Source organism: Dama dama, chromosome 4 (genome assembly GCF_033118175.1).
Source record: "Dama dama isolate Ldn47 chromosome 4, ASM3311817v1, whole genome shotgun sequence".
Classification (NCBI taxonomy): domain Eukaryota; kingdom Metazoa; phylum Chordata; class Mammalia; order Artiodactyla; family Cervidae; genus Dama; species Dama dama.
In genome coordinates this window covers 58,581,071-58,603,728 of record NC_083684.1, presented here as the reverse complement: position 1 = coordinate 58,603,728, position 22,658 = coordinate 58,581,071, and the positions used below count along the sequence as shown (strand labels likewise).

Below are 22,658 nucleotides of genomic sequence, written 5' to 3'. Positions count from 1 at the left end.
CTCACATCCGCGTTTTCTTTTCAAAATACAACCTACTACAACACACTAACTCAGGCCCACACACACACATATATTCTTCTTTCAGAAATAGCATATGTAGGAACTTTCCTGGTGGCTAAGACTCCATGTTCCCAAAGCAGGGGGCCCGAGTTCGATCCCTGGTCAGGGAACTAGATCTCACATGCTGCAACTAATGATCCCGGGTGTTGCAATGAAGACCCGGCACAACCAAACAAATAAACAAACATTTTTTTTTTAAAAAAAAGGAAAATAAACAACACACATACACTCCCCTCTGAAACACACAACCCAACACACAGATACATTTTCCTTTCAGAAATAAATGCCATGGGCTTCCTTGGAGGCTCAGTGGTAAAGAATCTGTCTGAGAATGCAGGAGACACAGATTCAATTCCTGGTCCAGGAAGATCCCACATGCCGCAGAGCAATAAGCCGGTGCCTTATGGCTACTGAGCGTGCAGTCTAGAGCCCGGGAGCTGAAACCATGGAACCCAAGCGCCTAGAGCCTGTGCTCGGCAACAAGAGAGCCCACCTCGACGAGAAGCCCATGCACCACAACTAGAGTAGCCCATGCAGCAAGGAAGATCCAGCACAGCCAAAAACAAATAAAATGATTTAAAAAAAGAGAAATAAAACGCCAGACAGAAAAGAAACGTATGGTTACCAAAGGGGGCAGGGGAGGGGGAGGGATAAATTAGGGGTTTGGGATTAACATATACTTATGTAAAATCAATAACCAACAAGAATCTACTGCATAGCACAGGAAACTATACTCAATATATTATAACTTACAGCGGAAAACAATGTGAAAAATAAAGATAAAATACAACCAAATCACTTTGCTCTACACCTGAAACTAACACAATGCTCTGAATCAATAAAAATGTAAAAAATAAAAGCCAACACACAAATAAACCGTCTCTTCCCTCACCCCTCTTGACTTGCGAAAATGTAACTAAATCCCAAATCAGTCCCGTTCGGGCTGTCTCCTTGAACATTTACGCGTGACACATGCCCTCTCCCACACCCCCACACCCTGCCGGCAGCCAGCCCTCCCTCCCACGCCTGCCTCCCTCGCTGGCTCCCAGGACTCATGGTGGACCTGTCATCATTCCTCCCGGCTTCCTCCACCGCCCCTGCCTGGCCAGCCGCGGACTCGCACACAGACACACTAGAGTTTCACACACGAAATGTGCGAATGACCTGATGCTGGCTCTTCCACCTTCACAAGCGGGTGCCCATGGCACAGATGGCGGTAGAGACACACGGAGTTCCATGTTTTCGCGCAGACTCGCAGGCTGACTTCACTCCGGCCATGGCATCCCCTAAAGCAGCCCAGGGCTTTCTGCACCTGGGCACATGCTCACAATCACATCCACTCAGACACAGAGTAAGGGCAGGTGTGTAACCTTGTGGGTTTTATACACTGCAGGCTCTCCACCCCCAATCTCCCTCTTTCCCTATGTATATGTTTTTATGCACATGTTGATCTCTGTGTACGCTGTACGTGTGTGTACATACCTCACATCAGACTTACTAACAGCTTCACACCTTACATGCAAGTCCTATAAATGATCAAACTCACAACCATGCCAGTTCATTGAGTCATCTTAACCACGACCCTTATTCACGTATACAACCACCTACACATCATGCACAACCTCGAACAGCTGAGTCGACTGTTCAAGACACGGCCTCATAGAGTACCGCTCACAGCGACATGCACGGCTCCAGCACAGCCACGCATCACTCGGACTGTGTCCTTGACACGTCTCCCACCCTCACACGTCCTCCAAACAGCACACTCCCCTCCACCTGCTCAGCCCGGTGCGCATGAGCACACAGCTGACCACGATAATCACAGTCACACTCCACACAACCATCCCGTACCCCACAGCACACACCTCCCTGCCATTCCCCCACGGTCTTACCGTCAGAGAGACAACCACGGCCACGCAATTTCTTGGTCACATATCTAATCCTATAAACAGTTCAACTCTCTGCCAAACACACACACACACAGCATTACAGACTCACCATCAGAGGTCGCCCACATTTTCACACCACTGAAAGTTTCACATCATTCACACAGTCCTTCGGTGCCCCCGCAGGGCTGGACGGACAGGCCATCTCCTGTATCAACCTGTACCCACACCTGTACGCACCGCTTGACACCATCACACACACCTGAGCTTCCGACACCATCTCTCGTGCACACTCACGCCCAATCTCCACACACATATACACTTGCAGGCGGGTGTGTATGGCCCACTCCCCAAACCACCCAACTTACCCCTGGCCGGCCGGCTGAGCCCCGCGCACCCCGGTTTCACAGCCCGCCAGCCTGCCAGCCGGCCTGGCCGTCACAAGGGCCCCCTCCCTCTCCCAGGCCCCGCCCCGTCCTCGCGCCTGTTTACCTGCGCCCCGAGAGAGGGGGCGCGGTCCCAGCGGGGACTCCAGAGTCGGGGGGGCCCTAGGGCGGGACAGGGGGCGTCCAGGGACCCCAAGGCCGTCCCCGTCTCCAGGCCAGCGGTCCCAGAGGTGCGCCAGGCCCAACCCACACCCTCTGCCCCCTCCTCCATCCTCTCGGCTCCCGGGACTCCCACCCCGCACTCCCGGCGCCCACCTGACCGCGGACGGCTCCAGGTCCCGCTTCTCCGCGCTGCGCACACACGCCCGCCGCCCGCAGCTGCGCCCGGAGTCTCCGGCCGCGGGCGGCTCCTCTCGGGGGCGGGTCGGCCTGGAGCCCCGCCCCGCAGGTGAGACCGGCCCCGCCCACCGCTCCTGGAACGTTAAGCCCAGCCGCCCCAGCGCTGCAGGAATAGCAGAGCCTGTGCGCGCGTTTAGCTGGTGGTCTCTGCGGCACGTCGAATCCGAGATGATTGCAGGCGCGCAGAAAATGAGAGTCTCCGCGAAACTAGAATCTTGGAAACTCGGAATCTTAGAAACTTTGCATCCCAGACGGATGGCCTTCTTGCAAGGCCAGCCTCCGGCCCTTCGCCTCGGCTGTGCGCCCGCTTTGGACATCTCTCCACACAGATCTCGACGTTTGTCCTCTGAGAGGCCTTCCTCGCCGTTTCTAAACTACACCCTTCCCACCGAAACGCAATCTCATTTCTCTGCTTGATTTTGTCAATAAAATTTTTCAGGACCTAAAATTATGTAACATTATAATTACTATGTTATGTTACGTCACGTTATTGGCGAGGCTAAAAATCGGGCTCTGAGTTCACATCCTATTTCACCATTTACTGGCTGGCTGTGCAGGCTTTGGACAAGTAACTTAACCTCTCTGTCTCCGTTTCCCTAATTTGTAATAAACTAGTCAAAGGCTGCGAGGACTGAATGCCTTAATATATGGATTGGAAGCATTTAGCAAATATTAGCTGCTGATTTTGTGGTGTTATATTATTGGTTCTGCTTTCCAAGTGGTGCTAAAAAAAAAAAACCCGCCTGCCTACATGGGAGATAATAAGAGACGCGAGTGTGATCCCTGGTTTGGGAAGATCCCCTGGAGGAGGGCATGGCAACCCACTCCAGTATTCTTGCCTGGAGAATCCCAAGGACACAGAAGTCTGGCAGGCTATAGTCCTTTGGGTCACAAAGAGTCGGACACGGTTAAAGCAACTCAGCACATACGCCATATTGTTCTCCCCCAGGGAAAGGTCTACGTCAAGGTTATATATTGTCATCCTGCATATTTAACTTGTATACAGAGTACATCATGCAAAATGCTGGGCTGGATGAAGCACAAGCTGGAATCAAGATTGCCGGGAGAAATATCAATAACCTCAGATACGCAGATGACACCACCATTATGGCAGAAAGCGAAGAGGAACTAAAAAGCCTCTTGATGACGGTGAAAGAAGAGAGTGAAAAAGCTGACAAAACTCAACATTTAAAAACCTAAGATCATGGCAAGTCCCATCCCATCAGGTGAAGTCCCATCACTTCATGGCAAATATGGGGAAACAATGGAAACAGTGACAGACTTTATTTTCTTGGGCTCCAAAATCACTGCAGATGGTGACTGCAGCCATGAAATTAAAAGACGCTTGCTCCTTGGAAGAAAAGCTATGACCAGCCTAGACAGCATATCAAAAAGCAGAAACATACTAACGCATATTAGAAAGCTGGTAACAATAACCCTATATGCGAGACAGCAAAAGAGACACAGATGTATAGAACAGTCTTTTGGACTCTGTGGGAGAGGGTGAGGGTGGGATGATTTGGGAGAATGGCATTGAAACATGTATATTATCATCTATGAAACAAATCGCCAGTCCAGGTTCGATGCATGAGACAGGGTGCTCGGGGCTGGTGCACTGGGATGACCCAGAGGGATGGGATGGGGAGGGAGGTGGGAGGGGGTTCAGGATAGGGAACCCATGTACATCCGTGGCGGATTCATGTCAATGTATGGCAAAGCCACTACAATATTGTAAAGTAATTAGCCTCCAATTAAAATAAATAAATTTATATTTAAAAAAAAACAGAAACATTACTTTGCCAACAAATGTCCATATACTCAAAGCTATGGTTTTTCCAGTAGTCATGTATAGATGTGAGACTTGGACCATAAAGCTGAGCGTTGAAGAACTGAGGCTTTTGAACTGTGGTGTTTGAGAAGACTCTTAGGAGTCCCTTGGACTGCAAGGATATCCAAGCAGTCAGTCCTAAAGGAAATCAGTCCTGAATATTCATTGGAAGGACTGATGCTGAAGCTGAAGCTCCAATATTTTAGCCACCTGATTCAAAAAGCTGACTCATTAGAAAAGACCCTGATGTTGCAAAAGATTGAGGGCAGGAGGAGAAAGGGATGACAGAGGCTGAGATGTTTGAATGGCATCACCGACTCAATGGACATGAATTTGAGCAAGCTCCGGGAGATGGTGAAGGACAGGGAAGCCTGGCATGCTGCAGTTCATGGGGTCACAAAGAGTCGGACACCACTGAGCAACAACCCCTAGAATGCCAGCTCCCTTCGGGCAGGGCTCTGTATTGTAAGCACGCTATCCTTAGCATTAGAACAACGTGGCTCAAAGTAGGTGCTCAATAAATATCTGTTGAGTGACTTACTCAATAAATCAAGTCCTAGAAACATAAATTAGCCAAAGCTACAAGCACGGGATTTTAGCATCATCGCCAGCTTTGCGGTATCCCGGTCACTGCACTATAGGATGTTTCCAGCAGAGGGCGCTGTTGGCCCGTGGACCAGGCACCAGACTATCGCGCCGCTCTCCTGTTCTCCGAGCCTCAATGCAGATGCTTTCCGACCGGAAGCCCTCTCTGACCTCTCGCTGGAGGAAACGACCTTCCTGGGCTCCTGCGACCGTCTGGGCTCCCACATTGCAACCTTGCCCACTCTAGGTCATCACATGTCTTTCTCCCTCGCGGTGACTGGAACACCAGGAGGGTTGACAGAGCCAAGGCACTTTCCCCAGCACAGCCTGAACCCAGAGAAGGTACTCAGGTGTTGATTGACTGATGGAAAATAAAATTCAAACTCAAGCTCTTAGTTCTCCAGGTATGTCTAGGGAACAGGGTGGAAGAGGGCAGCTGAGCCCTTGTCCCCGATTGTTCTGGCCTAAGAACACTGGACACTGGTTCTGGAACCAGCGTGTGGCAACACGCTCACTCCGAAGCAGTGCACGGCGTGGAGTGGAGTCAGATGGTTTAGAGCACATCCTTACTCGATCAGTTATTGGCTGTGTGATCCCTGAACCAGGAGCTAAGCTCTCTGGTCCTCACGGTCCTGGTCTGTAGAAATGGACTCACAAGGGTAACCTATTTTGTGAGGCTGGTGTGGGGATTAATGAGTAATCCCTGTAAAAGGCAACCAAGCCTACTCGTCACAACTACTGAGTCCGTGTGACACAACTAGAATCCTCACACTGCAACGAAAGATCTCGCATGACACAACAAAGACCCAATGCAGCCAAATAAATAAAAAGAAACATGAAAAAAAAGTGCTGTCAGAAGGATGCTCAGAGAGAACAAAAGATTACAGAGTGAAAAGTAGGTCTTTGTGTCTCCTTGATCCCCAGATACTCTTCCAAGAAGCAGACATGATTCAGTTCAGTTCAGTTCAGTTGCTCAGTCGTGTCCGACTCTTCGATACCCCATGGACTACAGCACACCAGGCCTCCCTGTCCATCACCAACACCCGGAGTTTACACAAACTCATCTCCATTGAGTTGGTGATGCCATCCAACCATCTCATCCTCTGTCGTCCCCTTCTCCTCCTGCCCCCAATCCCTCCCAGCATCAGAGTCTTTTCAAATGAGTCAGCTCTTCGCATCAGGTGGCCCAAGTATTGGAGTTTCAGCTTCAACATCAGTCCTTCCAATGAACACTCAGGACTGATCTCCTTTAGGATGGACTGTTTGGATCTTCTTGCAGTCCAAGGGACTCTCAAGAGTCTTCTCCAACATCACAATTCAAAAGCATCAATTCTTCAGTGCTCAGCTTGCTTCACAGTCCAACTCTCACCAACCATACATGACCACTGGAAAAACCATAGCCTTGACCAGATGGACCTTTGTTGGCAAAGTAATGTCTCTGCATTTTAATATGCTGTCTAGGTTGGTCATAACTTTCCTTCCAAGGAGTAAACGTCTTTTAATTTCATGGCTGCAGTCACCATCTGCAGTGATTTTGACAGACATGTTTACCAGTTTCTAATATCTTCCTGAGCTAGTCCACAGAAATGAATTGTATACAACTGAGTGTCAGTGACCATTTAAGAAAAACGCAAATGAGAAAAACCTGATCCCCGGAGGGTCATGATGGCTTTGACTTTGGGTGTGGCGACTTGCTTTGGCCAATTGCAGAGGAGCACAAGTGACAGTGCTCCCAGTTCTGAGCTTAGATCTCAGGGACTTTGAAGATTCCCTCTTGCGTCCAGGTGGAGGCATGACGTAGCCCCTGTGTGTTCCCTCTTACCACAGCATCTCCATATTGTTAAAAGATAAACTGAGGCATGTTAACATTTTATTGAGTTTACTTAAAATCGATTCAAATCAAGCAGCACCCAACCCAGCAGACAGAAAGGAGCTTCGAGGAGCTAAACAAAATGGAAGACTCTCATAGGAGGAAGGGAGCAGGAACGAAAGCTCCTGGAACAACAAAGCAGGCAAACAAGCAGACTGGTTATTGTGAGGTCGCTTTCCTTTAGGGACAGCAGGCACCTGTCTGAGCAGATTGCCTAACTAGAGCTGATCTGAGTGGCTGGTTTAAGATTCAGTCTCCAGAAGAGACGCAACTGTCGTTAAGCCTTGATTTTATGACATGGGTCTTAGCATTTTGAGCCTGTTGTCTCATTTTTAACATAATGGTATGGAACAAAGCTTCCCAGTTGCACCCAGCCCAAGACAACCAACTCAGCCAGCCCCACATCCGCTTTTAAGCTCCTGCATTTTGGGGTGGTGTGTTTCACTATATTTTTGTGGTAATAGGTATATATATAATTTCCCTCACTTAGGTGGCTTCCCTTGTGGTTCAGATGGTAAACAATCTGCCTTCAATCCAGGAGATCCAGGCTTGATCCCTGGGTCAGGAAGATCCCCTGGAGAAGGGAATAGCTACCCACTCCAGTGCTCTTGCCTGGAGAATCCCATGGACAGAGTAGCCTGGCGGGCTAAAGTCCATGGGGTTAAAGTCTATGGGGCTGCATAGAGTCAGACACAACCGAGTGACTAACACTTTCACTTTAGCAATATATCTTTGGTACTATACTATGATGTACTTGCTTTCCTGGTGGCTCAGTGGTAGAGAATCTGCTTGCCAGTGCAGGAGACCCAGGCTTGTTCCCTGGCTTGGGCAGATCCCGTGGAAGAGTAAATGGCAACCCACTCCAGCATTCTTGCCTGGAGAATCCCGTGGACAGAGGAGCCTGGTGGGCTAAAGTCCAAGGGGTCGCAAAAGAGTCAGCTATGATTTAGCGACTAAACAACAACAAACAACTATGATTTTAATGTATTTTCTCATATGTTGAAATCCTAACCTTCAAAGGTGATGGTATTAATAGGCGGGGCCTTTGGTATTAGTATGATGTGATTAGATCATGAGGGTGGAGCCCTCATGAATGGGATTAATGCCCTTATAAGAGAGAACCCATAAAGCATCCTTGTACCTTCTGCCTCCTGAGAATACAAGGAATTCTGTAATCCTGGGCCCTTTAGCAGCCTCAGCATCCACTCTGTAAAATGAGGGGAAGTGAGGAAAGGAGTGACTACCTCATCCAGTCTGCTTCTTTCCAGCTGAGTGATTTTGGGCAAGTGACTCAGACTCTCTGGCTTCACGTTCCTGCTGTGTAAAATTTTCAGGACCTACCTCATAGCACTGTTGGAAAACTAAAACTGGTTAATACCATACAGTGATTGAAACCTGAAGTCAGACTGCTAGGGTGATGAAGTGGGCAAGGGGATGTGGGCCTGAAGACCTAGAAAGGGACGCTGGGGCTGACAATATAGTCTCACCTTGCTGAGAAGCCTGGAAATTATCTTCACCAAACCCTGAACCCACTTTCAGCAGCCCTGTGCCAGTTGGAGTCCCAGCTCTGCTCCTTCCCAGCTGTGCGACCTTGGACAAGTCAGTTAACCTCTCTGAGCCTTATTGTTGGTAAGGCTCAGAAGTAAATGAGTTAGTAAATGTCAAGCAGTTAGCCTAGTACTTGACATGTACTTGGAGAAGGAAATGGCAACCCACTCCAGTATTCTTGCCTGGAAAATTCCATGGACAAAGGAACCTGCTGGGCTACACAGTCCATGGGGTTGCAAAGAGTCAGGCACGACTGAGCGACTTCACTTGACATGTAGGAGTGCTCCATGAGAGTTAACTGTTGTTCAGTCGCTAAGTCGTGTCCAACTCTTTGTGACCCCCACGGACTGCAGCATGCCAGGCTGTCCTTCACTATCTCCCAGAGTTTGCAAACTCATGTCCATCGAGTCAGTGATGCTACCCAACCTTCTCATCCTCTATCGCCCCCTTCTCCTCCTGCCTTCAATCTTTCCCACAAAGTGGAGAGGCCATTTAACCTCCATGCTAACCTCCTTCTAGCATGTCCAGTTTCCCGGAGGAAGCATGATTCTGAGGGCAAGAGTTGTTCCTTCAGCCCTTGTAACAATCTTGTAAGCATTTGGTAGGAAAGCCCTTTCTGCCTAAGCTGGGTGGAGGGGTTTCCAACTGATTGATAAGGCTATTATTTACCTAGTCAACAAATAATCATTTCTCTGGTGAGCACTGGGGAGCCATGGCAGGTTCTGAGCAGGAGAGGTCAGCAGAGAGAGAGGTGGGAGGGGCCAAGACTGGGTCAGGAGACCAACGAGGAGACTAGGGCAGGAGGGAATGTGGAGGTCCTGTGGTGGCTCAGACGGTAAAGTGTCTGCCTACAATGCGGGAGACCTGGGTTCAATCCCTGGTTCGGGAAGATCTCCTGGAGAAGGAAATGGCAACCCACTCCAGTATTCTTGCCTGGAAAATCCCATGGACGCAGGAGCCTGGTGGGCCACAGTCCAAGTGGTCACAAAGAGTTGGACACGACTGAGCGACTTCACTTTCTTGAGGTATGGGACGGGGGAGGGACAAGCCTTGGAGACTGAGGGGCTCAAGGAGTGGAAGGAGTGGAAGGAAGTTATACGATAAGGCTCACAGTGCTCCCCAAGGCCAACTGTTTCTGCAAGACTCAAGATAAAGGAGGCAGAGCTTATGATCCTGCTGGAGGGTTTGATTGGCTCAGCCCAGGTCACATGACTGCAAGATCCTACTGGAGGGTTTGATTGGCTCCTCCTAGGTCACATGACCGAACCATTGCTGCAAAGGGTTCTGGGAAACTGAGTTTCTGACATTTGGGCTTCTTCAAAGGAGGTGGTCAAAGGGTGGGGAACTCCCTCAATGTAGAAAGGGCTTCGGATGCTCTGTGGCCAAGAGGAATGTCAGATGTCCACACAAGGGGTTATTAGGGGCCCCGGGGGCTGGGCTGTGTGTGACGTGGCTGGATCCTGTCTCTCCTTTGCTCACAACCCTCAGGGACTCCCATCAGAGCCCTAGGACCCTACAGATCTGCCCCTGGCCCCCCTCCAACCTCATCTTCTTCCTCCCACTCTCCCCTCCATCTGCTCCAGCCTCCTCCCTGTCTCTCTGACATGCCAAGCCACTCCCACCTCAGGGCCTTTGCACCTGCTGTCCCCCTTCCAGATATCCACATGGCTGGCTCCCTCTGGTCTCTGCTTGGATGTCACCTCCCCAGCGAGGTCTGACCTGATCTCCTCCGCTGTGTCCCGTCACTTGCATCTTTTACCCTCTGTCCCTTTCCTTCAAAGCCCCATTGTCCCCAACATTAAAATGTATAACAACTTGTTCACCCTCACTAAAATGTTACCTCCATGAGGACAGGGGTTTGGGTTATCTTCTGCTGGGTCCCAGTAAGTGCTTAATAAATAATTGTTGACATGATACACGCATAACGATTCTAGACCAGTTCCTTTTAGTTCTCTGGGTCTCAGTTTCTGTAACTATGAAGGAGTGCTTTGACCCACTGACCTTGCTGGGACAGAACAGTGAGGGGAGCGATCAGGGACTAGGCCCCAAGGAGAAAAGTTTTCTAAATAGCCCCCCTCCCACCAGGAACATCAGGAGAGGCAGAAGGGGCCCCCTTTTCCCTAGATCACTGTTCCCTGCCTAGGAAGAAGCGGGGTAGACCCAGGAGGAGGGAGGAACTCCAGAGGAAAGGAACATTCTCTTCTTTGTTTCCATACTGGGTGCTCCCTGGTTTCCTGCTCCCTGGACTTGCCCGATCCGTGCGTCCTGCAGTCTTGGTGCCTTCCAGGCCGAGGACACCATTCCCGCTGTGCCGTCCCATTTCTGCAGGATCTCCTTCTCAGCCCTTGCGGTCCCCGATCAAGCCTGGATCTGAGCGCGTCCCTGACCTGAGCTACCACCCAGCCCCCTTCCACCGTGGCTAGGGGTGGCCTCCCGAGTTCACGGCTGCCCTTGTAAGGAGGCGAGGCCAAGGGACACCCGAGACGCTGGGTTATAATTAACCCGGACACGTGGTGACCTCACCCCACCAACACCTGCCCCCACGCCCCCCCCAGCCCCAGCACCTCGGGTCTCCCAGAGGAGATCGCAGCAGTGAGCTCTAAAAATAAACTCCCTTCCCAGCAGGCCGTCCCTCCCTGTACCCTCCACGGCGGAAATCTTCCTGGGTCACTGGGCTGGTGGACTGGAGTGGGAAGGGTGACCACCACCTTCAACCTGGCCTTGAGTGAGATCCGCCCTAGCTTGGCCCAGCCTCAGTTTTCCTCCCCTGCACTTCCGAGGAGGAAGGTGCATCCTAGCACAGGCTTCTGGGGTCAGCTGTCCCCTGTTCCCACCCCGGCCTTGGTCACACATTCCCTATAGCTGGGTGATAGCAGGCAAGTCACACAGCCTCTCTGGGGCCTTTCCTCTGCAGGAAAACCAAAGACCTGACCTTCAGGGGCCATTGCAAGGTTTCCTCAGGGACACGGCTCAGGACCTGCTGTGTGCTGGGGTCAAGGCCACTGGGGGCTCAGGGGAGGCAATGGCCTAGCAGAGGGCCAGGGGAGGGTGACTTCTACGTGCCTGGGACGTTTTCTGACACTATCCCGTGGCCCTGGCCGGGGTCCAGCTGTCCCTGCCAGCCCGACTCAGCACTTGGTCGGGGGACCAGCTTGGTGGCGGGGGGGATTATGGGCCCAGACCCTGGCGCAGCCCATACAAGGCTATGGGGCTGGGTGCGAGGCATGCCTGGGTTCGGGGTGGGCACGATGCCCGGGCAGTGAGGTAGAGAGCTCAGCTGCCCTCCGGCCCACTCCCAAGGGGCAGCCCCTCCCAGCCAATCACACGGCCCAGGCCCCCCCTATATAAGGCCAGGGCTGCAAGCCCTTCCTTTGGGTCAGTGTCGCCTCCGGGATACAGACAGCCCCTTCCAGCTAACGCCCAGCCAGGTACTGCCCAGGGAAGGGTCCAGAGTGGAGTGTCTTCCATGGGAGCCAGAGTTCGCACTGTCTCTGGAAGGGGCCTTGCATGTTGCCTCCCACATGCCCCCGCGTGCAGGTGGATCGGTGTGTGGCAAGGTGGTCCTTGTGTCAGAGAGTCCCCGCCACCTGGGAGCCCCTGACTCCCGGCAGTGGCTTGTGATCGCGGGGGCAAGCGTTCTGGGGGGAGACCCCAGGATGGAAAGGAGCCTTGACAGCGGCCAGCTGTCTCTGCCCTGCAAGGGGCTGCGGGCCAGGCCTTGTTCATGATGGTCTGTCACCAGGACGGGGCGCCGTAAGCCGTGGGAGGTGTCTGTGTATCACCTGTCAGGCTCTTTGCCTTAGTGACCTTGTGGCCCATTGTGTTCTGCACAGTGTGACCTTGTGTCTGTCTGACTTTCCGTGGTTCCTGCATGAGCCCCTGTATGCCGGGTGTCCCTGAGCTGGGAGGTGTGCACATGTGGGCCCATTTACCGTGCGACCTGGGGGTGCGTGGGGGTGTGTGCATGAGGGGCTCTGGGTTACATCTGCTGGTATCTTTTGGGCTCCCCCACCTTGCTTCCCTGCCCTCTCCCGGCATGCCCCCAGAAGAGATGGGGGTGGGGACATGCTCTGAAGGGGCCTTTCTGGGTTGAGAGCCCTTGAGCCCCAAATGCATGTCCTCCCGGCCACCCTGGCCCACCTGTCTCTGGCCTGCTGACTTGGTGCAAGCCGAGCCCCTGGAATGTGGGGGTGGAGTGGCAGCTGGGGGTGGGGGAGAGGAGTCTGCCAGATTCTAAAAATAAATCCCCACCCTGGACATCAACTCCAAAGGCTTTCGTGGGTTCCAGCCCCCTTGGCCTGATGCCTCGGCCTTCAGCTCACCCTCATGCCCATCTCCTTCACACCGTCCCGCCCGCTCCCCATTCCTGGAGCTGGGAATGAGCATCTCATCCCTACCAGCACCGCTAAAGGGGCCTCCCTCCTCCTGGGTCTTGTGAATAAAAGTAATAACAACAGTGCAGCAGCCACCCTTCTAGAGGTGTGCGTGCTAGTTGCTTTAGACTCTTTGTGGCGCTATGGAGTGTTAGCCCATCAGGCTCTTCTGTCCAAGGGATTCTCCAGGCAAGAGTACTGGAAGGGGTTGCCATTTGCTCCTCCAGGAGATCTTCCCGATCCAAGGAGTGAACTCTCATCTCTTACATCTCCTGCATTGGCAGGCAGGTTCTTTACCAGGTCCCAGCTCCATGCCGGGGTGTGCTCAACTGGCTTCATGCTGGAGCTCAAAGAATCCTCCTGGCAACCCCATGGGGAAGGTTCGGTTCACAGAAGACAGAGGCTCAGAAAGACTGAGCAGCTGACCGAGGGTCACAAAGCCCAGAGATGGCACAGATGGGATTTGAACCCAGCTCTGTCTTAACTGTGCCCCGTAGGACAGTGTCAGCACGCAGAGGTGGGGGCAGGCCCCCAGCCATCCCTCCTACCCTGCCTCTCCTCCCTCGACTGAGCACCCAAGAATCTTCATAGAGAGAATGTCCCTTCTCTGCTCGCACACTCATTCCCAGTAACATCCTCCACCCTCACCAGCTCCTCGTAAATCAAAACAACAATAACAACAATAGCTAGCAAAATAATGATTAGTGTGTGTCGGGCACTATTTTAAGTGCTTTACATAATGAACTCATCGCATCCTTCCAACACCTCCATGAGATGAATGCTATTCTACCCGCATTTTACAGGTGATTACTTTGAGGCATAGAGAGGTTAAGCAAGTTGCCCAAGGTCACACACCAGAGCTGGGATTCAAAGCCAGGCTGCCTGATTCTGGAACCGACACTCTTATCTATCAGTTATCATATCTTTTTTTTTTTCAGTTATCATATCTTATCACAGTTACTACTACGGCTTGAGGGGTTCCTCCCTCCATTTTTCCAGCTGGAGAAACTGAGTCTCTAGCAATGTTACTAGCCTGGGGTCACCAGCAGGATAAGGCAGAGCTCAGACCCCAACCCCAGACTCGTGATACATCCCAGAGACGCACGGGCTCAGAGAGAGGATCCCCCTGGCTCCCTCAGGCCTGCCTGAGCCCAGGGCCTGGCTCTGCTCTCTAGCTGGTCTCTGTGGGTGTGACCTAACACCCCCCTCCACCCCTCCCCACCAGGCCCCCCACACCGCCGCCACCATGCCGTTCGGTAACACCCACAACAAGCACAAGCTGAACTTCAAGCCGGAGGAGGAGTACCCGGACCTCAGCAAGCACAACAATCACATGGCCAAGGCGCTGACCCTTGAGCTGTACAAGAAGCTGCGGGACAAGGAGACGCCGTCCGGTTTCACTCTGGATGATGTCATCCAGACAGGTGTGGACAACCCAGGTAGGCCTCCGGGGGGGCGTCACAGGGGCTGTGAGACTGGCCTCAGTTTTCCCATCTGTAAAGTGGGGACCATACTCATGGAGCTGCCGTGAGAAACAGATGAGTTCAATGTGTGAGGGCCTGGGACAGGGTCTGGCAGGTGGCAAACCACTCGCTCAACGTGTGCGAGCATCATGTGAGACACCCCTGAGGGAGGCTATTGCATCTTCCAGGCCTCAGTTTCCTCACCTGAAAAATGGGCACCCAGGTTGGGCAAACATAGGCATGTGGAGCGGCTCCTGGCTCTGAGTGAGCGCTCTGACTCTGACGGGGGGTTCCTTCTCCAGGAACACCCCACCAGGGCAGGTGGAACTCAGCCGGAGACCAGCTTCCAGCCTCAGCCCCCAACTCATGACTGAGGGGAGAGGCCCTTTCTCTTCAGGCCTCTGTTTCCCCACTTGAGAAATAAGAGGGTTTTTTTCTTTTGGCCACAAGGCCTGCAGGATCTTAGTTCTCCGACCAGGGATTGAACCCTGGCCCCCTGCATTGGGAGTGTTGAGTCTTAACCATTTGACTACCAGGGAAGCCCAAGAGGGTCTTTAAAGCCTCTTCTTATTGGTGGGGGGCTGATAGTCTCCAAGGTTCTGAACATTTTTAGGGGAAGATCCCTTGATTTGGAGAGTCTCACGTGGTAATATTTTTAGTAACTCGCCCCTCAGACTTTCCTTTCTCCTTTGTCCTGCGCTCAGCCTTCCTCTCACCGCCCACCCCCAGATACCACCGCGATCTCCCCCAGTCTTCTCTCCCCATTCCTACCCACCCTCAGCCTCCTCAGTTCTGACCCAAGGTGCTCAATGAACTCCCTTGCACATACGCACACATACACACACATACACACACGTGTGCACACACAGTCTACACTGGACCCAGGAGCCCAGGCCTTCCCCGTGGCTGACAAGCACCTCTGACCTCCCTTTGACCCCCCCAGGTCACCCCTTCATCATGACCGTGGGCTGTGTGGCTGGTGATGAGGAGTCCTACGTGGTTTTCAAGGAACTCTTTGACCCCATCATCCAGGACCGGCATGGGGGCTACAAACCCACGGACAAGCACAAGACTGACCTCAACCATGAGAACCTCAAGGTCGGCCACCCCGGGGGAGAGCAGGATGGGGGAGGGGGAGGAGACACCCAGAGAGACACGGAGACAGATGGAGAGAAACAGAGGGGGATGGGAAGAGAGATGGACAGGCAGACACAGAAGACAGCCAAGGAGATAGGGGTGGGGGGAGAGAGAGAGAGAGAGAGGAAAGCAGGTAGAAACCATCTAGGGAGTCAAGGGAGAAGCAGAGACACAGAGATGGAAAGGGAGATAAAGATGGGGAGAGAGAGAGAAAAGAGAGACAGAGCCAGGGAAGGAGGGGGAGAGAGGCCAGCAGGGAGGGAAGAACCAAAGGAAGCAGCTGAGAGCCCAAGAGGGCTGGGAGGGCCTGCGGGGGAGATCTGATTTTGGTGGGGAGGGGACAGGGCACACAGGATGGTCTGCCCTGCCCTGACTCCCACCCGTTCCCTAGGGTGGAGACGATCTGGACCCCCACTATGTGCTCAGCAGCCGTGTCCGCACGGGCCGCAGCATCAAGGGCTACGCACTGCCCCCCCACTGCTCCCGCGGCGAGCGCCGGGCCGTGGAGAAACTCTCTGTGGACGGTGAGAGCCCCACCCCAGCTCTGGACCCCCTTGAGCCCCCATTTGCCAAAACACTGCAAGAACTTGATAATCACGGGTGCTTGGTGAGTGACAGCCGGCAGTATTACCCCTGGGGGAGGTCTAAGGGATGCTGTCAAGATTTAACACCCAACTGTGCCAGGGTCCTGACATTTGTCCATCTATTCATCCATCCATCCATCCATCCAGCAAACATTTACGGTTGTTCTGGCCCTGTGTGGGGAGCTGGGGTTCCCATGATGAATAAGATGGACCAAGGTCACTGCTCTCACAGAGCTGTCAGCATGGTGGGGAGATAAGAGGAAACACTGAAACCAACAAAAGAATAAAATCATGCCCAAATGCCATGAAGCCAAGAAACAAGGGTTGTGGCACAGAATGACTGTGCGTAGCTATGTTGGAAAAGAGTTGAGACATGCTTGACAAGGAGCCAACCTTGGGAAGACATCTAGGCAGTGAACAGCAGTGCAAAGGCCCTGGGGTGGGAAGCTGTGTTGGAGGAATAGCAAGGAGACCAGTGTTGCTGGAGCTGAGTGGGTGATGGGGAGAGGGGAGGAAATGAGGTCAGAGGGGTGTTGGGGTGACCAGGTTGTACAGAGCTTTGTGGGTTGTTGGGAGGACTTTGGCTCTGACCCTGTGGGAAGAGGACAGTGGTGAGTAGAGAAGGTACAGGTTCAGACTTACATGGATCCCCCTGGTGAGGAACAGACGGTGGGCAGAGGTAGGAGAGATGGAGAAGGGCAACTGCTGGGGTCCAGGTGGGGCCGGGGAGTGAGGGGAGCAGTGGGATGAGGAGAAAGAGTGGGTCATTCTGCTAAATGTTTAACAACTGGCTCTAAAAAAAAAAAAAAAGCAGCAGCAGCCTTGATTTTCGGCCAGCAACTGCCAATTTCTCTGGTGTAAATTCTCCTACAGAGGCCAATTTTAAGCTAACCACATGACATCATACATAGAGGGGTAATGGGAAGAGATGTGCAGCAGCATGTGCTTATGTAGAATTTCCACCACACAGATACAACAGGTGACTTCAAGAACATAGAAAATAGTAAGTGTAGTAAAGTAACTAGCAAGTGATAGTCCTGAGTACTTACTATCTTCATTTTAAATACTGGGTTGACCAAAAAGTTCATTCCGAAAGATGTTATAGGAAAACTCAAATTTTTGGCCAACCCAATATAGTTTGTTTTTATAATTTATTTTTAACAATATAATATAGTAGGTAGTATATGATACAGAACATATTATGTAGTATATTAAACAAATATGTATAACATTTTAAAATATGTGTATTATAGAAATACATTATACACATAATACATATTTGTCATGTCTTATGAAGATATGAATATATACAAATGCATATATGTATTATATATTTATTATATACATAATATATGTGTGTGTGTATGCTCAACTGCTCAGTCATGTCTGACTCTTTGCAAATCCATGGACCAGCCTGCTGGGCTCCTCTGTCCATGAGATTTTACTAGCAAGAATATTGGAGTGGGTTGCCATTTCCTCCTCCAACACATAATACATACTATGTATTATGAATACCTATGAACATACACAAATACTATATATAATATTGTTTACTGATGGCTCCCAGATTCCTGAGACTTTGACTCTGTCCTACCAGCCAGCAGGAGTGGGCACCAGCACACTATTGCCCGCAGGTGGACTGACTGGATGTGAGAATTGGTGGCAGGCAAGGCAGAATCCATGTTTTTGGTCCACACCCACATGGTGTGGGTGTTCCCAGGCCTGGGCAGACAGCGGAGGAGCATGGTTTTTTTGGGAGGAGGTCATGAATTTGGGCTTAGCCACCTTTAGAACCTCCACAGGGTCAAGGCCCAGGCCCCTGAGGGACAGCAGTGTGGGGTGCCCAGGGCCTCTGCAGCCCACTTGTAGAGCAGGCTGTTGACCCCTCCTTCCTGTGGCCCCTCACCAGCCCTCAACAGCCTGACGGGCGAGTTCAAGGGGAAATACTACCCTCTGAAGAGCATGACAGAGCAGGAGCAGCAGCAGCTCATCGACGACCACTTCCTCTTCGACAAGCCCGTGTCCCCGCTGCTGCTGGCTTCAGGCATGGCCCGAGACTGGCCCGATGCCCGTGGCATCTGGTGAGGCCCCTTGCCCAATGCCCCCCTTCTGCCCCGCCTCCTCTAGTCGTCCCATGACCCTTCATCAGAGTCAAGACCATAACAGCAATTCTCCAGGGTGATCTTGCCCTCCACCCCTGCCTTCCCTGTGGTCTGCATGTCACATTTTAAGAAGCTTGAAACTCAGATTTGAACCAGACTCCCTAGGTTCAAATCCCAGGGCTGCCACTTACTAGCTGTGTGATCTTGGGCACGTAATTTAATGTTTCTCTGCCCCAAATCTCCATCTATAAAATGCGATCATGATAATTCCTAGCTCTTGGGGTTCTTATGAGGATTAATGGATTAGTTTATGCAAAGTATTCTGGGAAAAGAGTCTGGTATATAGTAAGTATCCATACTGGCCATTGGCATGATTTTTATTGCTAATTATTGTTGCTAGCTGGGTTTTCTAGTAATTTTTTAATCCCCGATTCTGATGAAAGTGAAAGTTGCTCAGTCGTGTCTGACTCTTTGTGACCCTATGGACTGGAATTCTCCAGGCCAGAATACTGCAGTGGGTAGGTTTTCCCTTCTCCAGAGGATCTTCCCAACCAACCCAGGGATAGAACCCAGGTCTCCCACATTGCAGGCGGATTCTTTACCAACTGAGCCACAAGGGAGGCCCAAGAATATTGAAGTGGGTAGTCTATCCCTTCTCCAGCAGATCCTCCCGACCCAGGAACTGAACCGGGGTCTCCTGCATTGCAGGCGGATTCTTTACCAACTGACCTATCAGGGAAACCACCCCGCACCCTCCCCGCCCAGCCCCCCGCCAGATTCTGATAGTCAAAGGCTTTAAAAGGTTTTGAGGGCCTCGGTTTCAAACAATTTGGAGAGTATAGGTTGTAAGATTTCAAGATTTTAAGTGTTTCCAGGTTCCACTAATGTCAGGTTTTGTGAGTCAATGGTTTCAACCATTTCCAGATTCTAAAGTTTTCTAGCCTAAGACTCCTTCTGCGATGTCACAATGTCATGGAAGATTTATCAATTCTGATTCTCGGTTTTCGTTTTTCAGCGATTCTAAGAGTCTATAATATTGTGCAAAGAATTAAGACCCTAAAAGCCACTGATCCCACGATTCGAGATTTCACGGGTCCTGTGACATTTAAAGGTGTACAAGCTGCTGAGACTGAGATGCTCAGGCCTCGTGCCCCTTAGGCCCGCTGCCCCCTAGCGGTGGACGTGTGTTTGCAAGAGGGAGGGGAACGGGGTTTCCGCGGAGCTGGTTCCCTGACCTTTCGCTGCGCCCGTTGCTAGGCACAATGACAACAAGAGCTTCCTGGTGTGGGTGAACGAGGAGGACCACCTCCGAGTCATCTCCATGGAGAAGGGGGGCAACATGAAGGAGGTTTTCCGCCGCTTCTGCGTGGGGCTGCAGAAGGTGGGTGCCTGTCCTCGCGTGACTCCACGTGACCGCCCCCAGCCGCTTTCCGGGCCCTCGCCCCTCGTAACCCGGCTCCTCCCCGCGCCGAAGCCACGCCCCTCAGCGGTGCTCCGCCCTCGCTTTCCAAAGCCCCGCCCTTTGGGAAACCGGCCCCACCCCTGTCCTCAAGCCCCGCGGACAAGAACCCGCCTTCAAGGCGTCCTCAGGCCCCGTCTCCTAAGAATTGAGCCATCACTTGTGCGGTCGGGCCCCTGCCCCCGAGAATCTCGTGCCTCCGCCCTCTCGGAGTCCTACCGCCACCGACATTCTCACCCCCGTCCCTCGGATCCCTGTCCGGGTGGTGGGTGTATTTGGGGGCGCCCGCAGCGCTGATCCCGGGTCCTCTCCCCCTACCTCAGATTGAGGAGATATTCAAGAAAGCCGGCCACCCGTTCATGTGGAACGAGCACCTGGGCTACGTGCTCACCTGCCCATCTAACCTGGGCACGGGGCTGCGTGGAGGCGTGCATGTCAAGTTGGCGCACCTGAGCAAGCACCCCAAGTTCGAGGAGATCCTCACTCGCCTGCGCCTGCAGAAGCGAGGCACAGGTGCGGCCCATGTTCCCTCACGCGGCTTCCAGGGCTGGCCCTTAGCGGCGGCTGAAGGGGAGCAGGGGCATCCCCACGGGTTCTGGGGGTCGGCAAGGGCTGGTCCTCTGTGAGTTTCAGTTCTTCCTCTGAAAATAGGCATCAGCACGCCTTATCTCAGAGGAGTCCATATACCATCATGGTTGTATGATTAATATACACTGTGTATGTCGCTGGCCGCCTAGGGGGCCTCACTTTCCCGTCTGTAAACGGGAGGATGGTCAGGATTCGACCCCAGGCAGCCCGGCTCCTGAGCTCAACTCCGTTACCCAAGATGTTGGATGGTTGAGGGGTGAGGTACCTAGAGCTAGCCCGAGAATAGGCAGACGCTCAGGAAAGTGCATGCATTTAACACAGTAGGCATTCACCCAGTACGTCCGCCTGCGCTGTTGGCGCGGCGGCCCGCGTTCCAGGCCCCGCTCCAGCATTTCTGCTGGCTCCTTAGCCCCTGCTTCCTACTTCCGCAGGTGGTGTGGACACGGCTGCCGTGGGCTCAGTGTTCGACGTGTCCAACGCCGACCGGCTGGGCTCGTCGGAGGTAGAACAGGTGCAGCTGGTGGTGGATGGTGTGAAGCTCATGGTGGAGATGGAGAAGAAGCTGGAGAAGGGCCAGTCCATCGACGACATGATCCCCGCTCAGAAGTAGGCGCACAGCCAGCCCGCCGCCGACTGCTGCAGCCCCAGCCCAAGGGAGGACCCAGCCCACCGGAGGCCCGCCCCTTCCTCCTGGAGCCCAGCCTATAAACGTTTGGTCCACCTGGGGCTCTATCCATCCTTCTAGTTCCAGTTCCAACCAGAATTCCAACCAATGGGCTCCATCCTCTGGGTTCTGGCCAATGAAAAACCTCCCTTACGGTCTCCTCTTCTTTTCCCCAAGCTCCGCCCACCACCAGGAGCTCTGGCTAATAGACCTCACCTGGAGCTGTTGCTTTTTCTCCACTCAAAGCAACAAATAAAAGCAATGGTGGCCTTAGCGTTGTGTTTGATAGTTATTAGTACTGAAGGAGGAGGAGGAGGAAAAACTTCGGCAATTGGCTACTATGTGACCTCAAAGTGGCTTGTTGTCTCTAGGCATGTCCTAGGGCTACACGTTTTATTCCACCTGTAAAGTGAAAGCGTTAGTCGCTCAGTCGTGTCTGACTCTTTGCGACCCCATGAACTGTAGCCCGCCAGGCTCCTCTGTCCGTGGAATTCTCCAGGCAAGAATACTGGAGTGGGTAGTCATTCCCTTCTCATCTTTTCCCATCTCTAAAATGAGGCAAGTTCAGGGTACAGCAGCTAATTAAAACATTACAAGGCTCTATGGGGAATCTGAGATCCAGAGAGGTGTGGTCCAGTGTCACAAACTGAGCTTGGGCCCTTCCCAACCTCTGCTCCCAATCACTCATGCTCAGATCTCAAACACAGGATCCATTCTAGGGAGAAACGGAGGTCAAACAACATATCTGAATTTGCGCTCCTCTTTTCAACTTCCCTTGCTTTGCTCAAGAACCTGCCATGGTTTCCCACGTCTCCTAGAATGCTCTATTATGTGTGCTTCTTCAAGGTCAAACAAATGCGTACCACATGCCGAAGGCTCTTCTTTCCAGTTCTTTTCTTATGATTCCTCTATACACTTTTCCGTTCCTTACACTGTGCAATCCCCACCCTAATGTCTGCCCAAGCTGTTTCTTCCTCCAGGCTGGAGCTTGGGTCACAGCATCCCTGTGAAGTCTTTGAGGACAGGCCTTTTGGAGAGCTTGGTTCCAGGAAAGAGCAGAAAGTGGCCTTGGGGTCGGGAATGGGAGAAGTGGGTAATGGAAGGCAAGAAACATCTGAACACGTATTGGATGTCAGCCACGTCAACCACTTCTACTTGACCCAATACGATGAGGCCTCCATTATCAAGGGGGTAGAGGGTGGGCCCCCAAAGAGACAAAGGTTTTAGAAGAAAATGTGAGGCAAAGTTAGGAAGACAGAGCCCGCCAGGGACCTGGAGGAGGCACATTTTCCATCCTTAAGTCACACAGGTAAAGGGCCCTTAGAGATCAAGAAATCTCTCCATTTTCCAGAGGGGAGACTGAGGCCTTGGGATGTCCCCAAGTTTCCAGAAAGATTATGGAAACAGAAGAGACCCCAAAGGTCAGGGCACTCAGGGTCTGGTGGATGTTTGGATGTGCTTTACAATACTGCCCCCAACTGAAGATCCCATCACTAATCTGAGCTCCACCCGCAGTGCCACATACAGCACAGACCATGGTCCGAGCATCAAGTCTGCCATCCAGGCACCTGTCTGCTACCATGTCTGTCCCTCCCATTTTGCCTCCTAAGCCTGAAGTCCACCCCTTCCCTCCCCACTTTCTGTCCCCCTGCCCTTCTGACCTGATTCCCTCCCTCCCTTCACAGCACAAACCTGCCTGCCCCTGACACTCTCTTACTCAATGACC

The 22,658-nt window shown here is 52.4% G+C and overlaps 1 protein-coding gene across 1 annotated transcript; it reads left to right on the top strand.

Annotated features, from left to right (window-relative positions):
* The first annotated feature begins 11,941 nt into the window (after positions 1 to 11,941).
* On the top strand, positions 11,942 to 21,205 carry CKM (creatine kinase, M-type). The gene is made up of 8 exons (XM_061135870.1): positions 11,942 to 11,990; positions 14,161 to 14,374; positions 15,342 to 15,496; positions 15,927 to 16,059; positions 18,029 to 18,200; positions 19,479 to 19,602; positions 20,004 to 20,193; positions 20,700 to 21,205. Exons 2-8 carry the CDS (start codon positions 14,182 to 14,184, stop codon positions 20,876 to 20,878), a joined length of 1,146 nt encoding a protein of 381 aa, XP_060991853.1. The 5' UTR covers positions 11,942 to 11,990; positions 14,161 to 14,181; the 3' UTR covers positions 20,879 to 21,205.
* The last annotated feature ends 1,453 nt before the right edge of the window (positions 21,206 to 22,658 follow it).

Coding starts and splice junctions, on each gene's coding strand:
- CKM (XM_061135870.1), top strand. CDS start 14,182: ATGCCGTTCGGTAACACCCACAACAAGCACAAGCTGAACTTCAAGCCG. Junction 14,375..15,341: donor GACAGGTGTGGACAACCCAG/GTAGGCCTCCGG, acceptor TGACCCCCCCAG/GTCACCCCTTCATCATGACC. Junction 19,603..20,003: donor TCTGCGTGGGGCTGCAGAAG/GTGGGTGCCTGT, acceptor CCCCTACCTCAG/ATTGAGGAGATATTCAAGAA.